Genomic DNA, 16,808 nt, shown 5'->3' on the forward strand with positions numbered 1-16,808 from the left:
AAAAATATGAGCCATGAAAGAGAAAATGCAAGCTAAGCATACAGTCACGACAACTCATTCTGCTACCATGTTTTCATGCTACAAAAATGGGCTATGCTTGGCCATTTGAGCCTGATCATTACCTTCACACAGAGAAGAAAGAACAGAGGGAAGGGAAGAATAGGGAAAGAGAGCACTATAGAATCAACTATGTATCCTTCTATATACCTTATTCTTCCTTTCCCTTCTAAACATCAAACAAATGTTTTTCTTCTTACTTTCTAAAGCATTCTGGGTTTAAGACATTACAAACAAACACTTTCATCATAATTGTTGCCCCTCCTCTGTTCTTCAGGTAGCATTATCTCTTTATTTTATTTTTTGCATCACCCTTGTATCCCTTATCTCTTTTCAAAAATATTTTAAAAAAAGCAAGCGCCCTTTAGGTTAAATTTCAGATGCATCTCCATGCATATAAACTTATGCAGGCCATGTGAACAAGGTGTGATTTTGTAAATTGCAGGGAGGGAGACCTTTTTTGAAGGGAAATTTAAGGAAACTGAGAAGTGGAAAAGTAGAAGATTTAATAGTGTGATCCAGAAGCAATTGGAAAGAGTAAAAATCCATGGCTCCAGGGTCATTAAGAAGAGCCATTGGAGCAGTGAAGGATCAAACAAGCATAGGCCTGGCAAAGGTGGGAAACAGCACCTCACTTGCTGATCTTCATGTGGCAATTGTGAAAGCAACGAAGCATGATGAGTACCCAGCTGAAGAGAAGCACGTGAGGGAGATTCTGAGCTTAACATGCTACTCTCGGGCATTCATCTGTGCATGTGTAAACATCCTCTCTAGGCGTCTCAGCAGGACCAATAGTTGGACAGTGGCTTTAAAAACACTTATTTTGATTCAAAGGTTGCTGTCAGAGGGTGATCCTGCGTATGAACAAGAAATATTCTTTGCAACTCGTCGTGGGACTCGCTTCCTCAACATGTCTGATTTCAGGGACAACTTAAAGTCCAATTCATGGGAATTCTCTGCATTTGTGCGCACTTATGCATTATATCTAGATGAAAGACTCGAGTATAGGATGCAAAGCAAACGTGGCAAGCGCAGCAGGTTTGCTTCTGATGAGGAAGAAGACGAAACCATGGAGAAAGAAAGTGAAAATGGTAGACATTCTAGAGAAACGGTCAAAGCCACCCCAGTTTCCGAATTGAAAACTAGCAATCTATTTTCCAAAATGCAACACTTGCAATTGGTGCTTGAGCGCTTCACAGCTTGTCGTCCCACAGGTTTATAATATTACAACTATTAAGTTTGTTTATTATTCCTCCACATTTTCATCGCAATGCATCTTATAACAATTCTATGATTAAAAGATTTGCATCTTGATTACAGCTGGTCATGAATTGTGGTATTTAAAACATAAAAGCATCTCATCTCAGTTGTTTTGAACTAACAGGGAAAGCAAAGACGCATCGACTTGTGACAGTAGCTCTCTACCCCATTGTGAAGGAGAGTTTCCAAATATATTACAACATCACAGAAATATTGAGTATCTTCATTGATCGTTTCGTTGGCATGGAGACACCAGAGTGCATTAGGGTGTATGACATTTTTTGTCGCGTTGGGAAACAATATGATGAGCTAGACTTATTCTACAGCTGGTCCAAGAATATTGGAATTGCTCGCTCTACTGAGTACCCCGACATTGAAAGGGTCACAACAAAGAAGCTAGAGGTCATGGATCAGTACATCAGAGAAAGAGCACAAAATAAGAAAAACCAAATCCAAGAAGAAAACAAAGAAGAAGAACAAGAAGAAGATGCAGAAGAGGAGAAGAATGAAATCAAGGCATTGCCAGCGCCAGAACATTTATGCCAAGAAGCAGCAGAAGATGTTGTGAAGGAAGAGAGCAAGGAAGAAGAAGCCAAAGAGGAAAAAATAGTGCAAACAGAGGGTGATCTATTGGATTTTGGAGATGACATGGTGCCAAGTGAAGAACAAGGAGACAAGCTAGCCTTGGCATTATTTGATGGTGCAACTGCAGCATCAAGCTCAAGGCAAGCGCTTCCCTGGCATGCATTTGATGATGCAGCAGATTGGGAAATAGCATTAGTCCAATCACCCAGCAGCTTACCAAACCGAAAGCCATCATTAGGAGGTGGGTTTGACACATTGTTGCTGGATAGTATGTATACACAAGCAGCAACAAATGCAGCTATGCAAGGACAAACTTATGGCATGAATGGCAGTGCTAGCAGTATGGTTCAAGGGTTAACAGGTGGGCCTGCAATGCTGGCATTACCTGCACCACAAACATCAGCTGGCAGTGCAAGTGTAGATCCGTTCGCAGCCTCATTGGCAGTGGCACCTCCAGCTTACGTTCAAATGTCAGAGATAGAGAAAAGACAGAAGCAATTAATGGAGGAACAAGTGATGTGGCAACAATATGCAAGTACCATGCACGGAAATGCTGCATTTACAAAACTACAACCTAACAATACTTATCAAATGGCTCAGTATCAACAAAACTATGGATATTATTATTATTAATTAGGAGAACTTTTCCATTAGTTTGCAGTTGCACTTGACCCGGGTAGGAATACTTGAGTCTAAGCTCCTTGCGTCTGCTGATCACCAAAAGTGTAATGTAAACCCACACATAATTTCTCATACATTCATTACTACATTTTGTTCCCAGTGTACTTTATTTGCCCAAGACTTCGTTGTGGTTTGTCCCATGGTGGTTGAATCCAGATACAAATATTGTGTGAACCATTTCTCGTGAATAGTGTACGATTCATGAACATTATACATAAAACATTAAAAAAATGACATAAATATGTAAAATTTATATATACAAAATGCATTTATTAAATAATTTATTACATAGTTTTTTACCTTAAATACAAATATGTTTCATTATATATAGTATTATACTGTGAGAATACCAATAATGCCACAATACCAAATATAATTGAAAAGTTTCGATATTCATATACTCAACAATGAATGAAATTTGAATTTTCACAAACCTAGAATTCCTCAGCATTTTCACTTTCTCCTTTCTCCGATGGACACCACAGCATTCAAATCCACCACCAAGAGAACTCCCATGGGAACCTCTTCGGTAGCCTCAACCGCCCCTCCCACCACTCTGGCGACTAGGACGACTGAAGCGAAAACAAACCCTGACAAAAAGCGATCTAAAACTCAATCAGCCCAACTCACTTCTATGGAACCCTTTTGCCCTAAACGAACGACGATGAGACTTTTTCCTTGTTCATTGATTCCAACGAACTTGAGTGTGCAAAAGAGAAAATAGTGTAAATTCACTCCAACCATTATCAAATAGTGGAAATACCAAATTTACTAGATTACAAAAATACGGAACCACATTCCAAATTCGACAATTAACTCATTTGCCAAATTCAAGAGCCACGGTAAATCTAAAACAACTTCAACGCAACGAAAGTTAAACAACTCCATTTTAAAACTAACAACTGCATTGTTCTATTCCCAAACAAAGTAAACCAAAGAGCGATTCAGTAATGCGCTAATAGCATAGATAGATGAAGCCAAACTACGAAATAGCCACAATTCAAATTCAAGGAAAGGAAAAAACTAGTAATTAATACTATAACAGTTCTCAAAACAAAACTAAATAATATCCCCAAACACAAGGTATTACTCCAAAATTAAAATGCCAACGACGGCAAACAAAACAAAAAAAATGAGTGTGTGAAAAAGCAAATTCCAACTAAAACAGAGAGGTTCCCTTTCCCTTCTTGTCGCCGCCGATTTCGAAGTGCTTGCACCTCTGCAGAATAGAAACAATGCAAAACAAGTAGAGCTACGAGTTCAAAACGACAACACAAAAAAAGAAACGACAGAAAGAGATTATGATTACCTTGATTGGATGTTGGGACACATGTTTGCATCCCTGGCACTGGAGCCTCAGCACAATTTTCTTGGTTGTTTTGGCCTAATTAATTATAAAAAACCTGAATTTAGTGACAACAAAAAAAGGATAAACAGCGTTTGGAGTGAACTGTATTGTATTGTAGGGTTATGAAGGTACCTTTTTGTGGAAAACGGGCTTGGTCTGTCCACCGTAACCGGACTGTTTACGGTCATAACGGCGTTTTCCCTGAGCGGCGATACTGTCCTTACCCTTCTTGTATTGGGTGACCTTGTGGAGGGTGTGCTTCCTGCACTCCTTGCTCTTGCAGTAGGTTTTCTTCGTCTTTGGAACGTTCACCTTCCGAATACAGTTACAAAAAATTATTCACTGCTAAAAGAGATCGATGAGAGCTTAAGGAAGAAGAAGATGAAGAAAAGCTTACCATTGTTGCAGGGGTCGGTGGAGGAAAGGCGGGAGCAGCGGAGTCGGGTTTAATGGCTTCTGTGAATTAGGGTTAGTTAAATGTTCTTTCTCTTCTCCGAGTTGGGCTTTCCAATTCTAAGGAACTAAGCCCATCAGGTAATGTCAGGGGGTGTTTCACCCTGCACCTCCAAAGTTTCAAAGTTTCATCCTCCACCTCAAATTTCCAGAAATGTCCTGTAATTAATAAAGTTGGTGTGGATTAAAAATTTTTTACGGAATCTAATTGAAGATTATTTCAATGAATGAGTGTGGAATATATATACTTCTTTCATCTATGCATCCTCTTTCATTTTTTCAGTATCTTCCTCTACCATTTTCAGTGATTTTTGAGAGAGATTATTGATTACTGGTATGTTTCTGTTTGGTAAATTTCTCATATCGAACAAGTTTATAAATTTATTTTAAAAATCTATGTTCATAATCGAAAATCAAAATTTGATAAATAATAGATCGGATATTAAAATCTTATTACCTTGCATCGGATCTCAATATCCGATATTATTTATAAATGATTTTTTATGTTTCAGACTTATATATGGTTTTAAATTTTTTTTTCAAAATTTTAGTTATATTATTTATAAATATTTATTAGATTATTTTAAAATAATTATTTAGATTATTTTTAAATGTTTAATTTAATTTTATTGTTTTATTAAAGTATTTGTAAATATTTAATTTATTGTATTAGTTTTTTATTATAATTTAATTATAAATATTAAATTTATTGTATTAGTTTTAAATTTTCTTTAAACTTTTGTATAAAATAATCTGTATGATTTTTTTAATTTATTAAAAAATATATTTTTAAAATTCATATGAAAAATTTATTAAAATATTAAAATTTATATGAAAAACATGTATCGGATTTTCATATCCGATACATGGTTTTTGAAATTTTTGTTTTAATTTTTTATTATATCATTTATAAATATTTATTGAATTATTTTAAAATATTTAATTAGAAAAGTTTTATTAAGTTTATTAGATTATTTGAAAATATTTAATTTACTTCATTAGTTTTTAATTATAATTTAATTATAAATGTTAAATTTACGGTATTAATTTTTTATTTTCTTTAAATTTTTGTATAAAATAATTTGTATAAATTTTCTTAATTTATTAAGAAAATAAATCTATTTAAAATTCATTTTAAAAATTTATTAAAAATTTAAAGTTCATATAAAAAACATGAATCGGACTTCTTTATCCTATGGTTTTTGAAGTTTAACTTTTAATTATATTATTTATAAGTGTTTATTAGATTATTTTAAAATATTTAATTAGATAATTTCTAAATTTTTAATATAATTTTATTAAGTTTATTAGATTATTTGTAAATATTTAATTTATTATATTAGTTTTTTTATTGTAATTTAATTATGAATGTTAAATCTATTATATTAGTTTTTTATTCTCTTTAAATTTTTTTATAAAATAATTTGTATGAATTTTTTAATTTATTAAAAAAATAAATTTATTTAAAATTCGTGTGAAAAAATTATTAAAAATTTAAAATTAATATGAAAATCTTGTATCGGATTTATGGTTTTTGAAGTTTTATTTTTAATTTTTAATTATATTATTGTACATGTTTATTAGATTATATTAAATATATACAAATAAAATTATTTAACTTAAAAAAATTTAATTATTTCAAAACAGCTTTTATTTTCTAACTCTTCTAATCGTAGAAAACTGAGGAGAAAGCAAAGTAAGCAAAGAAAACAGGAAACAAACTGAGATCCAAAAAGAGAAAGAGAAATGTGAAAGAAATGAGCTTCAAAGAAGGATAAAACTGTTAAAAGAATCTGGTCAAAGATTCTTTTCATTTTATTAAAATTAATAATATTCTAATTGGTTTTAATTGGGGCGTAATAGATATTTTAAACAAATTTGGAGGTGCAGAAGAAACACTTGGAGGTGCAGGGTGAAACACCCATGTCAGCGTCGAGCTTCGTGGCCCAATAAACAGTCTTCCTTCCTACGTATTGGGAATTTCTTTCTGCACTTCCCTTCTTTATTCCTGCATCTTCTTAAATCTAATAATCCAATTTTATCCCTCGTTAAAATTATATACTTAACCCTAATATTTTCCTCCTTCCTCAAAGAAGAAAATGTTATGAAAGATTTGAAGGGATCTCTCTATTTCTCCTCCATCATAAGCCAATTTCAAAGAATTGTCACTGGCGCATACATAATCAAAAGGTAATGCATTCCGAATTCATCCTTATTCTTTTAACACATTCTGTAATATATATTTATGAAGATATTTCCCGTAGAAGAGTTTTCAGAATATATATTTTAAAACATATTATTAATACATTTCGAAATGTAAAATTTTTGAAATGTATTTCTATATTTGAAAACATAATTTACTTAAATATTTATTTATTTAAATATATATTTTAGAATGTAATTTATTTAAATTAAATTTCAATGTATTTAAGTGGAATTCAAACGTGCATTTTGATATATATATATATATATATATATATATATATATATATATATATATATATATATATATATATATATATATAAGAAATACTGTCAAAACCCTTAAATTATGTACAGAAAGTGGAAGCTAGGTGGAGGGGTGAGAATTTAGAAATTTAGAAAGTGGAAGACAAGTGTGAGCAGCAGGGTAGACCAATCTTACGGTAGTATTTAAGTAAAAATTTCAAATCTGGTGTCACTTTCTACATGCACTTTCTTCCTCAACTTTCTGAACTCTCATTTTCTCCTCCTTCTCTCTAACTTCTCTCTAAACTATCCTCCTTTTCTCTACAAATTATCACGTTTTCCTTCATCAGATTGTGTCTAAGATTGGCTGGTAGGAGTACTCTTTTCAAATGATCAAGTGGTGGTTTGAGCTGGTAGGTCTTTCTATTTCTAAGAAAATCTAGTTTTTGGCACATGCAAACAAAGTTTCTATTTGCATGTGTTTATCTTCTTCTTTTAAGATTCTGATCACATTTTTGGTCTTGTGGTTGGTCTATTTTCCTCAAACAGTGAATCTTGGCTTCTGAGATTTTTGGTGTTGGGCAAATTTTTGTACTGTGAGCGTTTCGTTACGAGGTAAGGGAAGTTATTTCATTTAATTGTTTGAGTGATGATTCTGTGTTTGTGTGAAATTGAATGATTTGATGATTTAGTTATGTTGTATGAAATATTGTGTTATGAGTTTTGGTGATTGTGTATAAGTTTGTGGGAGTTATGCAGAAATAGAATAAGGTATATGTTTCTGGTATTGTGAAAGAGAATTCCAAGGAGGAATGTCTCAGTGGAATGTGTATTGAAGTGGTAAAGTATGAATATGGATAGTGAAATTCACGGAGTTCATCCTGATATTCTGATGATTACCAATTCTCAAGTAGAGATGGGTAATGCATTGTGTGAGAATGACAGGAGGTCTGAGCCCATAGGTTCTTGAGTGAGTTATAATGGACTAACCTCGGGTGGCAGCTGATGGTTTTCCAGTTACTACACCACCTGAGTGCATGAACGACCTCAAGCTACATAGTCATACAATCCGGATGGTCAAGTCAAGTGTTCGGTTTATGCATGTAATATAGGGTTCAATCTGTATATGTCTATCTGCATTGGTTTTTGTATGCTATAATGTTCGGCTTTGTACTGTTTGTACTTGTATTAATTGTATGTGTGTGTGCCCAATTAAATTATAGTAGCTTACCCTTATTTCCTGTTTTGTCCATGTTTCCGTTCGGTTTTCTCTTGCGATGATCATCCTTTTTGGTTGTGAGCAAAGGGGAAAGATTTTACGTTGGAGCAAGAGTTGGAAGGCGAGAATCCTACTGAATAGGTTATGACCGATCGGTCAGAGTAGTGTTGATAGTTTTTGGGTGAACTGTTCGGTCACCATTTTAGTTTTGTTTTATAACCGATCGGTGATGGGTATAGTTTTGCAGTAGTATAGGAAGTGTTTGTAAAGTTTAAAATTTTATGGTTATTTTGTAATAACTGTAAGTTTGATTTTATTAATGCAGTAACTGTTCTATCATATTATTAACTATCATATTATTAAATGATGACATATAGTTTTGTGCTATATTTTTGGGATGTTACAGATACATTTTAAAATGTATATTTAAGAAATTTTCCAAAAACCTATATTTTAAAGTAGGTATTTAAATTTCAATTTTTTCCAAAATATTAACTAGTGTTATAATTAATTCAATTCCACATAATTAACTTTTAAAATAAAATGTAGGTTTAATACATCATTTGGTCCCTATTTTTTGGGGTTTTGTTCAAAGTAGTCCTACGTTTTAAAAAAACTCAATAAGATCTCATATTTCGTTAAAAAATGTTCAACATGGTCCTTTTGACTTACGACGTTAAAAAGATAACGGTGCAATTGCCACCGTGGCAAAAACTGAATGACCTGTGCACTTTAATGAATACGTGGAAATGTAAAGTGAATTGACTTGGTAAAAATATTTAAATATTAAGTTATTGGATAAAATAAAGGGGTTAAGATTAGTTAGGGTTCGTGCAACTTTTTCCCCTTTTTGAACAAAGTGATCGTGGATAGATAAAAATGGCTTCTTTTCAGGCTTTTGTTCTTCTTTCGATATAGGTCTAGAAAAATTTGACACTCCTTCTCCAGTTCATCTCCAAAAGAACCCTTGTTACTCCCAATCATCGGTCTTCTTTCAAATTCAGACAGCATTTTTCAAAATCCCAATTTGATCACCACTCTCCAATCACCTACCTCATATTGTTAAATCATATCACTACCCACTAGCAGAAATTAAACCCTAACCTGACAAACCCAAAAACTCAACCTTTTCCACCATAAAACGTAAACCTCTAGGCCCCATGTTAACAAATTCACAAAAATATAATTGGCAATTACTGGAAGAAAAAAAAATCAAACTTTCCTCATCGAAGCGACTTCTGAAGCTGAAACAAAACCACCCAAGAATCAAAGACAAAACAAAATAGCAAAACTCACTCTATGTTTTCCATAATTAGTTCCCATAATTATAGACAGGAATTTCCTAGGAAGACATGTTTTCTAAGGGATAATATATAAGAATAATAAAATGAAGGTGGGAAAGAACAGGGGGGAAGGGAGAGAAGGAAGTGAAGAAATGGTGCAGTAAGATCAAAAAAAGAAAACAGTGATAGAGATCAATCCGACGACGATTGGTTCTTATAAGAACCCTTAGGGTTTTGTTCCATTTAGAGGCAGATTAAATGCAGATGAAGGTAGGAAGCAAACCAAGGCCAAACCAAGCTAAACATATTTCGTTTCTATTTTCTTTTTTAGCTTATGTTTTTATTTGTGAATCTGAGAAACATCCAAAATATATTTGTGAATATGAAAAGAATAATTTAAACATTTCCAAGTCATTTCACTTTACATTGACACGTATTAATCAAAGTGCACATGTCATTCAGTTTTTGTCACGGTAACAATTGCACCGTAATAATTTTAACGCCGTTAGCCAAAAGGACTATATTAAACGTTTTTTACCGAAATATGGGGTCTTACTGAAATTTTTTAAAACTTAGGACTATTTTGAACAAAAACTCAAAAATAAGGACCAAATAATGTATTAAACCTAAAATTTAGGTTACTTATATGCTACTTTAAATTGATTTTATTTATAATTTTTAATATAAAATACACATTCCATATCATATTTCTGTATTAAAAATAATTTTTACATTAAATAATTTAAAATATTTTAAAATATTTTAAAATAAAACAGAGTGTAAGAATAATTTTTATTTTTTTATTATAATTTTAATAAGGGAGAATTTGGAATTATTGTCTTTTATGGGGTACAGAATGGAGGCGGAGGAAAATATTTCTTTGTGTTTTTGAGGATTAGTTTTAGATTGTTATTACAAAAATTTAATTTTGGAAAGTGTTTAAAACTATACTAGAGATTTAATTTCATTATATACTAAATATTTCTTGAACAGTAGAATAATTATAATTAATACTTTACAAAATTAAAATTTTTGAATATGATGCAAAACGTGATAGTTTTTTATCTTCTAAAACTCTTTAAGTTTTTAATTGTAAAATATTTCAAAAATATATAAAGAGTCATAAAATAGATATTCTTTAATTATTTCGAAGTTATTTTATACTATATTAATAATTAATAATAATAATCTAGAATAAATTCTTTGAAGTTTAGGTGAATTAAAAACGAAGGAACGTGGGAGTGTGGAATGTGTAGGGTTTAACATCGTGTTCCATAACTCTTTGCCGTGGTTCTTCGCTTCAAAAATCTTCACTCTTATTCTGTATTTCCTCCATATTTTAGATGTTAAGATGAAGGAGTTATCTGAGAACCAGACTATTGCTGTCCATGGTATAGCTGGTGCTGGGTCAGTGGTTTTTGCCACTGCCTTCACTTATCCACTCGACACTATGAAAGTTCTTATTCAGGTTCTCACCTTTTCTTCAACCCTCTTTCTTTTTAAGCCCTGCCCATGTGAATTTATTCAACGTCGCTTGTTTATTCAAAGGTTGGTTCCACTACTGGTAAACAATTGGACGCTGCTCAGGCTTTGTCGAGAGTAGTCTTTCTGTCGGGTAATGCAGGTAATGCTATTCTTTTTCCTGGCACATACTGAATGATGACTTGCTGTAGGAAAATCGGAACGTTAAATGCGTGTATGCATAATAGACACGAGAATGCTGGGTGATGATGGAAATGGGTCAATGTGTAGTTCGGGATTGATGGGAACTTTACATTTGTTTTTTGGCATTTTAGATTTTTGGTCGCATGTTACAGGTTTTGTGAAGCTAACTGCTGTTTCCTGTTTGTTTCTTGATGCACAATCTCTTTATACAAACAGTGTGGTAATTCGGGTGTTTTGTTGTATTTGAACATGTTAGGTTTGTACAGTGGTTTTGGCTGGTTGGCAGTTGGAAGGATTTTTGGTCTGGGAGCACGATTTGGGGTTTATGAAATTCTGACTGCCTTTTCTAAAGGTAACTCCTTTTGTTTTTCTTTGAATTCTCTGTGATTAGTATTTTTTGTTTCAGTTTTCTCATAAATATCAATGAAATAGAGTGAGACTACTTTCTTTTAATTGCTTATGCTTGTGACATGTTTCTCTGTATATCAATAACTTAGTTTTGAAGTTTTTATATGCCGGTAGATTGGCATGGTCTGATTTTTAGTTGGCTTTTATATTGCTTGACTTAAAGTTCATTAAGTCTTTCTTTTTTATTATCAGAATACGTTTTAGAGGTTGTACTCTGTAAATTACAATTTATAGTGAATTTCTTCTTCGGTGGAGCATGATTTGGTGCTCACAAATATATTTTTGCACATGGCAGATGGTCGGGAAGATAATTATTTGTTTCCTTCCGAGGCACTTTTGGCTGGCATGGCATCTGGTGCCATTGAGACAGTCGTAAGCTCTCCATTTGAACTCATCAAGCTTCGCAAGCAGGTTACCTCTGCTTCATATGCTCCGAGCCCCAACTTTGCTCTGGAAAATGGGACTCGTAAACCTTTAATTGCAAGGTTACTTAATGGCTGTTATCCAGACAAAAGGTCCTTGGACCTGTATACTCGTCTTATCTCCACCTTAACAACAAAAAATACGAACATGACTAGTGCTTTACTAGAGTATCCATGGACAATGACAGGATCTGGGAAGCCACCAGCTGTTTCCAGTGTCAGGAGACCATCTGACATTATAACTTTAGAAGGCTGGAGCACTTTATGGAGAGGTCTTCGTTCTGGAATTGCACGAGATTCTGTGTTTGGGGGCATATTTTTTTCAACCTGGCAATTTCTTCACCAAGCCATGCTAGATTGGAAGGCTGTAGGGATGAATCCTCCACCCAGGTTCATTTCTTGTTCATTAATTGAATGAACATTTATCTTAAATCATTTTTCCTTCTATTGTTAGTGTTGTATTTTTAGGGAATGTAGCTTTCTGAAAAAAATTCTAAATATAGTTAACGATGTTTAACATTTTTATTTGTATTTACTACTTTTTAACGTCCTTCTACATAGATTGTTTTGTAATAACCCTTATGAATAGCAGTTGCTTGTTTTTGTGGCAGTAAACTATGCATGAGGTTATTGTGGATTAGGTTTACAGGTTTCTTGTTCTTCATTTTGTGTGGATTTTTTAAAGTGGATATGTTATCATCTGCACTTGCACTTCCAATGAAATGAGGCCAGAAGAACAAATTAGGGCAACTACGCATTCACAGCTTTTTGTTTTCTTGTGTTTTCATGTGATACTTTCTGTTATTTCTTTTGATAGTTTCTACAAATTAGTTTATGCTTAAGCTGATTTTAACTTATGGCGAAGTTTGTTTCATTTTTTCTTCACAATTTTTCCCTCCTAGAAGTCCTTTTGGAGAAATTTGTCTAAACAGATCCTAAATTGTATATTGTTGTCATCTACTAGTACTTTTGGATTAATTTGCTTAATACAAGTGAGTTTAATTATTCTGTTTTGGTCTAAGTGTCCTGGTCCTGACTCAGGTTAAATGAAGACGTTGGTCCATTGTCTCCTTTCACTGTTAGTCTTACTGCTGGATTCTCAGCTTCTGTTGCTGCTGCTGCTTCTCATGGTTTTGATACTTCAAGAAGTAGATCACAATGTAATGTGCTTCCAAAGGTATGAATGATACCGCTTGTTACTGAAAAGTTTGAAACTGTGTGAACTACTGCCTTATTTATATTCTCTTACATATAAAAGCCTTAGAATCAGAAAAAGGGAAAGGTTGTGCTTGATTATTTTGTATATTATGATTTTGGTATTTTGTAGCCATATTCTTTTCGCTAAGAATTGCCCTTCTTTTCTGACAAAAAAAAATGGAAGGACAGAAGGAGTACAAAGGACAACGAGGCTGACATAGTCTACTTAACTAAAGAAAAGTTAACAAAACATGAACTCAGTAACTTTTTGAAGTTTACTTTCTACATTTCAACCCAGAAGATTACCATTTGCAGATTTTATTGAAAGAAAAAAAATCTGATGTATTAGGTCCAAGGTCAAAACTTTTTTCTCTGTTTTCCGAGAAATTAACATGTTCATTAATTATTTCTATTTTGGGTGATAGGATAGTGTGCTCCTATTTCCAGAGAAGTTTCTCTGTAGTCCCAGCAATCAACTGCTGGATTATGTCCTGGTAGTCATAAAGTTGTGTTTCAATACTTGCTACCAAAAAGTGTAGTACTGTTATCTAGATAGTAAAGTTAAAATTTGAGACTATAAATACTGGAGAAAAAATTGCATAGTGTCCGATTAACTACGTTAAGCTTACTTGCAGGTTAGTCTGGGAAATTGCCTTCATATATCAACAAGTGTGACCCACAAAGTCAATAGGCTAATTCTTTACATTGTCATACCAAACTTTAAATAATATTAATATCTCACTTAAATAAAATAAATACTGTAATTTCATGTATTTCCAAATTGCAACCAATCTGATAGCTACTCACATTTTGTATGTTTCTAGCACATGTCAATGGAGAGAAAGATTTTGAAATGGAAGCGACCAGGAAACAAGTTTGAAAGAATGACTGGAATCCATCCTTTAGACAGGAATGTCTTGTTCCACGGTATTGGTTGGCGGATGGCTCGCACTGGGTTGGCGTCATCAATGATTGTAGGAAGTTATTTATTTGTTGCTGATCAGCTTACTTCTATTTTGACTTAATTGCCAAATATTGATACCCCTTTTTGGTTATATGTAATGTTTACTATTTTTTCTCCTGGAAAAGTGACAGTTTGGGATTTTGCTATGTACTAGTTAGTAAATTAAAATAGAAAGGAAACAGTACATGATGCTACCACAGTTGAATTGGATACTGGTGGGAATCAGTACACAGATTGTAGTCCAGATCGAAAGCGAGAAGACTACATTTGTTCAATACGTATAAAAGATCCTTGATGTGGGGATTCACAATGGGAATTTGTACCTTCCTATGACTGGTAAATTAATAAGATTATAGAATTCTGCATGTTTATGTATTATTGCTTCCCTTTTTTTTTAGTTTGAATATACAAGTAATTGGTTTAATGAATTGTTGCCCATTCTTTAAATTATATACTGAGTACACTGATCTTCATATCTTGCCTATATAATCCAGCCTCCTAAACATCCGTCTTTTGCCCACAAAGCAATTGTTGTATAGGTGTAGTTATACAGCATGTTTGAGTATTCTCGTATTAGAAAAGACAAACTATTTTCTTATGAACATCGTATCCTTATCCCGTTTATGTGGTCCCTTAATTGAGTCAGCGTTGTATTGAGTCCTCATGGTGCAAAACCACACTCTTTTTGTTTCCTTCATATGTTAGGACCTTTGTCCCTTGGGCGACAAGTTCTCTCCCTTAAGCACACCCAAAACTCACTCAGAATTTCCACCTTAGAAACCTTTTCCCTTTTGAGTAATCCCTTTGTGTGGGGTTGACTTATTTTGAACTTTTGTGTTGACTTGTGATGGCTGCATGGGTGGGTTGGTATAATTAACTTCACTCAAAAGCTACCTAGGTATTGGCCTCACAATCATGGTGGCTCGTTGTACTTTTTGCCATTGTAAGGGGGGAAAACATAATTCCTCGAAAACAAGCAAGCCAAAGGGTAATAGGGTTGGGTTGGATGAGTACTTCTCAAACAGCCTTCCACTTTGTGGCTTTTCAATACACATAAATTTTGTTACAAACAACCAAAACTTTATGAAGGTGAAAGAAAACCAAGGCCCATTGTGAGGGTTTTCATGACAGACAATCATAATGACTTCCAATTCGATTTGGCATTTTCCACTTTACAGGTCCAAACGGGGCATATAGTTTGTGTGAGATTGAGAGCCACAAAGTATAATTATGTGATTCTTCTAAGTAATGACTTTTGGTCTCTTTGAAGTTCCCACCGAAAATCACACCTCACTCAACTCACATGTGTTATGTTAATAAGCAAGCACGAGTGAGATGATTAGAAGGTTCAGTGGTTACGAGCTGATTAAGCAATGAAATAGTATTTTTATCATTATTATAATTATAAGAAACAACGGAGACTCGTGGATGCGAAAATCAAAGGGAAGCATACTTAGATAGGACAAAAAACTCCCTTATTCTTTTATCATTTAAGTACTAAGTTTCAGTTGTTGGGTTCTACCTTAAGATTTCAAACCACGTTATGACCTGTGAGAACAGCCACATGACTTTAAACTACCATTTTAATCAAAAAGAAACAACAAAGTGTGTAATGTGATGTGATGAATAAAAAGAAAATGTTATTAGAGTGAATAAAAATGATGAGAAGTAATTGATTTGCTCTTGCTAGTGGAGTTAATACACGGTCAAACAGTATCATCTTTTTTCTTAGTAATACCTTTAAGATGTCAGTTATTACATTACTTTAGTCAGTTACTCTAAAGCAAAACATAAAAGCAGTGTTATAAAAGCTTTTGTCTGTTTTATCACAGTCTTCAACTCTCATTTTCACATCCTATCAAAATCAAATTATTAACCCTGAAATGAATATACTTGTCGAGGGGCAATGTGATAGCTCTTGTTCTTTGACCAAAGCATTTCGGCTAATTTCGCAGTTTTCTTTCACTCACATATTTTGTGGCATAACTACACTTGTAATAAGGTTTAGAATTTTCAGTAAAATTTCTATGACTTCACAACCTACCCAAGTTCCCACGACAAACGAAGTTGTAGTGGTTTGACTTTCACATTACTTTTAATTAATAAAGCCTTTCGTATAACTCTATGAATGGAGTTTTCTCCACACAAAATTCTCCTTACAAAATTCTCCTTTTGAAAAACGGAAGCTTTGTGGTTCTTTTATCTATAAAAGTGTGAACTTCATTTTAAACATAGAACAAACAAACCATAAGTATTCGCCACACATCAATTATCAAGCACGCCTTTGTCAAAAGAATCATTGCAATAAGTTGACTTCAATATTGATGTTGTTAAATTATAGCATTTGTTTCACTGCTTAACCAGACATGTAATTACTAGACATTATTATAAGTGCTATTGTATATTCTAAAAATCAACCCTTTTCATTTCTCTGGGTATTTTTTTACTCGATAAGTAAGCTTCATCATATCATTAATTAACGGATCTTGAATTTGGGGTAGATGCTAATGAGAAAGATGCCCAATAATGCAATTTTAAATTAATTTTTTATTTCGCACATCTATTCTGTGATTATTCATTTTTAATCCATGATTGTGTCACTGGAAGTTTGTCATAAAACTTAGAAAGCTCTTGGTCATAATCTTGTCTGTTCTAGTGGATATGTATGAAGAGAGAAAGAACCTCATGAATGAGGTAAGCATCATGGACTGGTGTGTCACTCTTTTGTGATGACAATATATGGATATAATATAGTGCTCGTGTTGGTGCTTCAAAGCATGCGAATGCTTGCATCACACATGACTTGATGCTTCCCTAA

The 16,808-nt window shown here is 33.2% G+C and overlaps 3 protein-coding genes across 3 annotated transcripts; 2 read left to right on the forward strand and 1 right to left on the reverse strand.

The window, feature by feature from the left end:
* On the forward strand, positions 1–2,998 carry LOC108339401 (putative clathrin assembly protein At1g03050). Its single transcript, XM_017576539.2, has 2 exons — positions 1–1,271; positions 1,442–2,998. Exons 1-2 carry the CDS (start codon positions 605–607, stop codon positions 2,533–2,535), a joined length of 1,761 nt encoding a protein of 586 aa, XP_017432028.1. The 5' UTR covers positions 1–604; the 3' UTR covers positions 2,536–2,998.
* Positions 2,999–3,526: 528 nt separating this feature from the next.
* On the reverse strand, positions 3,527–4,433 carry LOC108334205 (60S ribosomal protein L44). Its single transcript, XM_017569917.2, has 4 exons — positions 4,329–4,433; positions 4,064–4,243; positions 3,893–3,967; positions 3,527–3,802 (listed from the first exon to the last, which is right to left on the reverse strand). The coding sequence occupies exons 1-4, from the start codon at positions 4,329–4,331 to the stop codon at positions 3,743–3,745; spliced, it is 318 nt and encodes a 105-aa protein (XP_017425406.1). The 5' UTR covers positions 4,332–4,433; the 3' UTR covers positions 3,527–3,742.
* A 6,121-nt stretch (positions 4,434–10,554) lies between these two features.
* LOC108332790 (mitochondrial arginine transporter BAC2) lies at positions 10,555–14,355 on the forward strand. The gene is made up of 6 exons (XM_017568096.2): positions 10,555–10,802; positions 10,883–10,958; positions 11,256–11,351; positions 11,703–12,219; positions 12,871–13,006; positions 13,851–14,355. Exons 1-6 carry the CDS (start codon positions 10,686–10,688, stop codon positions 14,049–14,051), a joined length of 1,143 nt encoding a protein of 380 aa, XP_017423585.1. The 5' UTR covers positions 10,555–10,685; the 3' UTR covers positions 14,052–14,355.
* Positions 14,356–16,808: the final 2,453 nt, after the last annotated feature.

The sequence above is a fragment of the Vigna angularis genome, chromosome 1 (genome assembly GCF_016808095.1).
Source record: "Vigna angularis cultivar LongXiaoDou No.4 chromosome 1, ASM1680809v1, whole genome shotgun sequence".
NCBI lineage: Eukaryota > Viridiplantae > Streptophyta > Magnoliopsida > Fabales > Fabaceae > Vigna > Vigna angularis.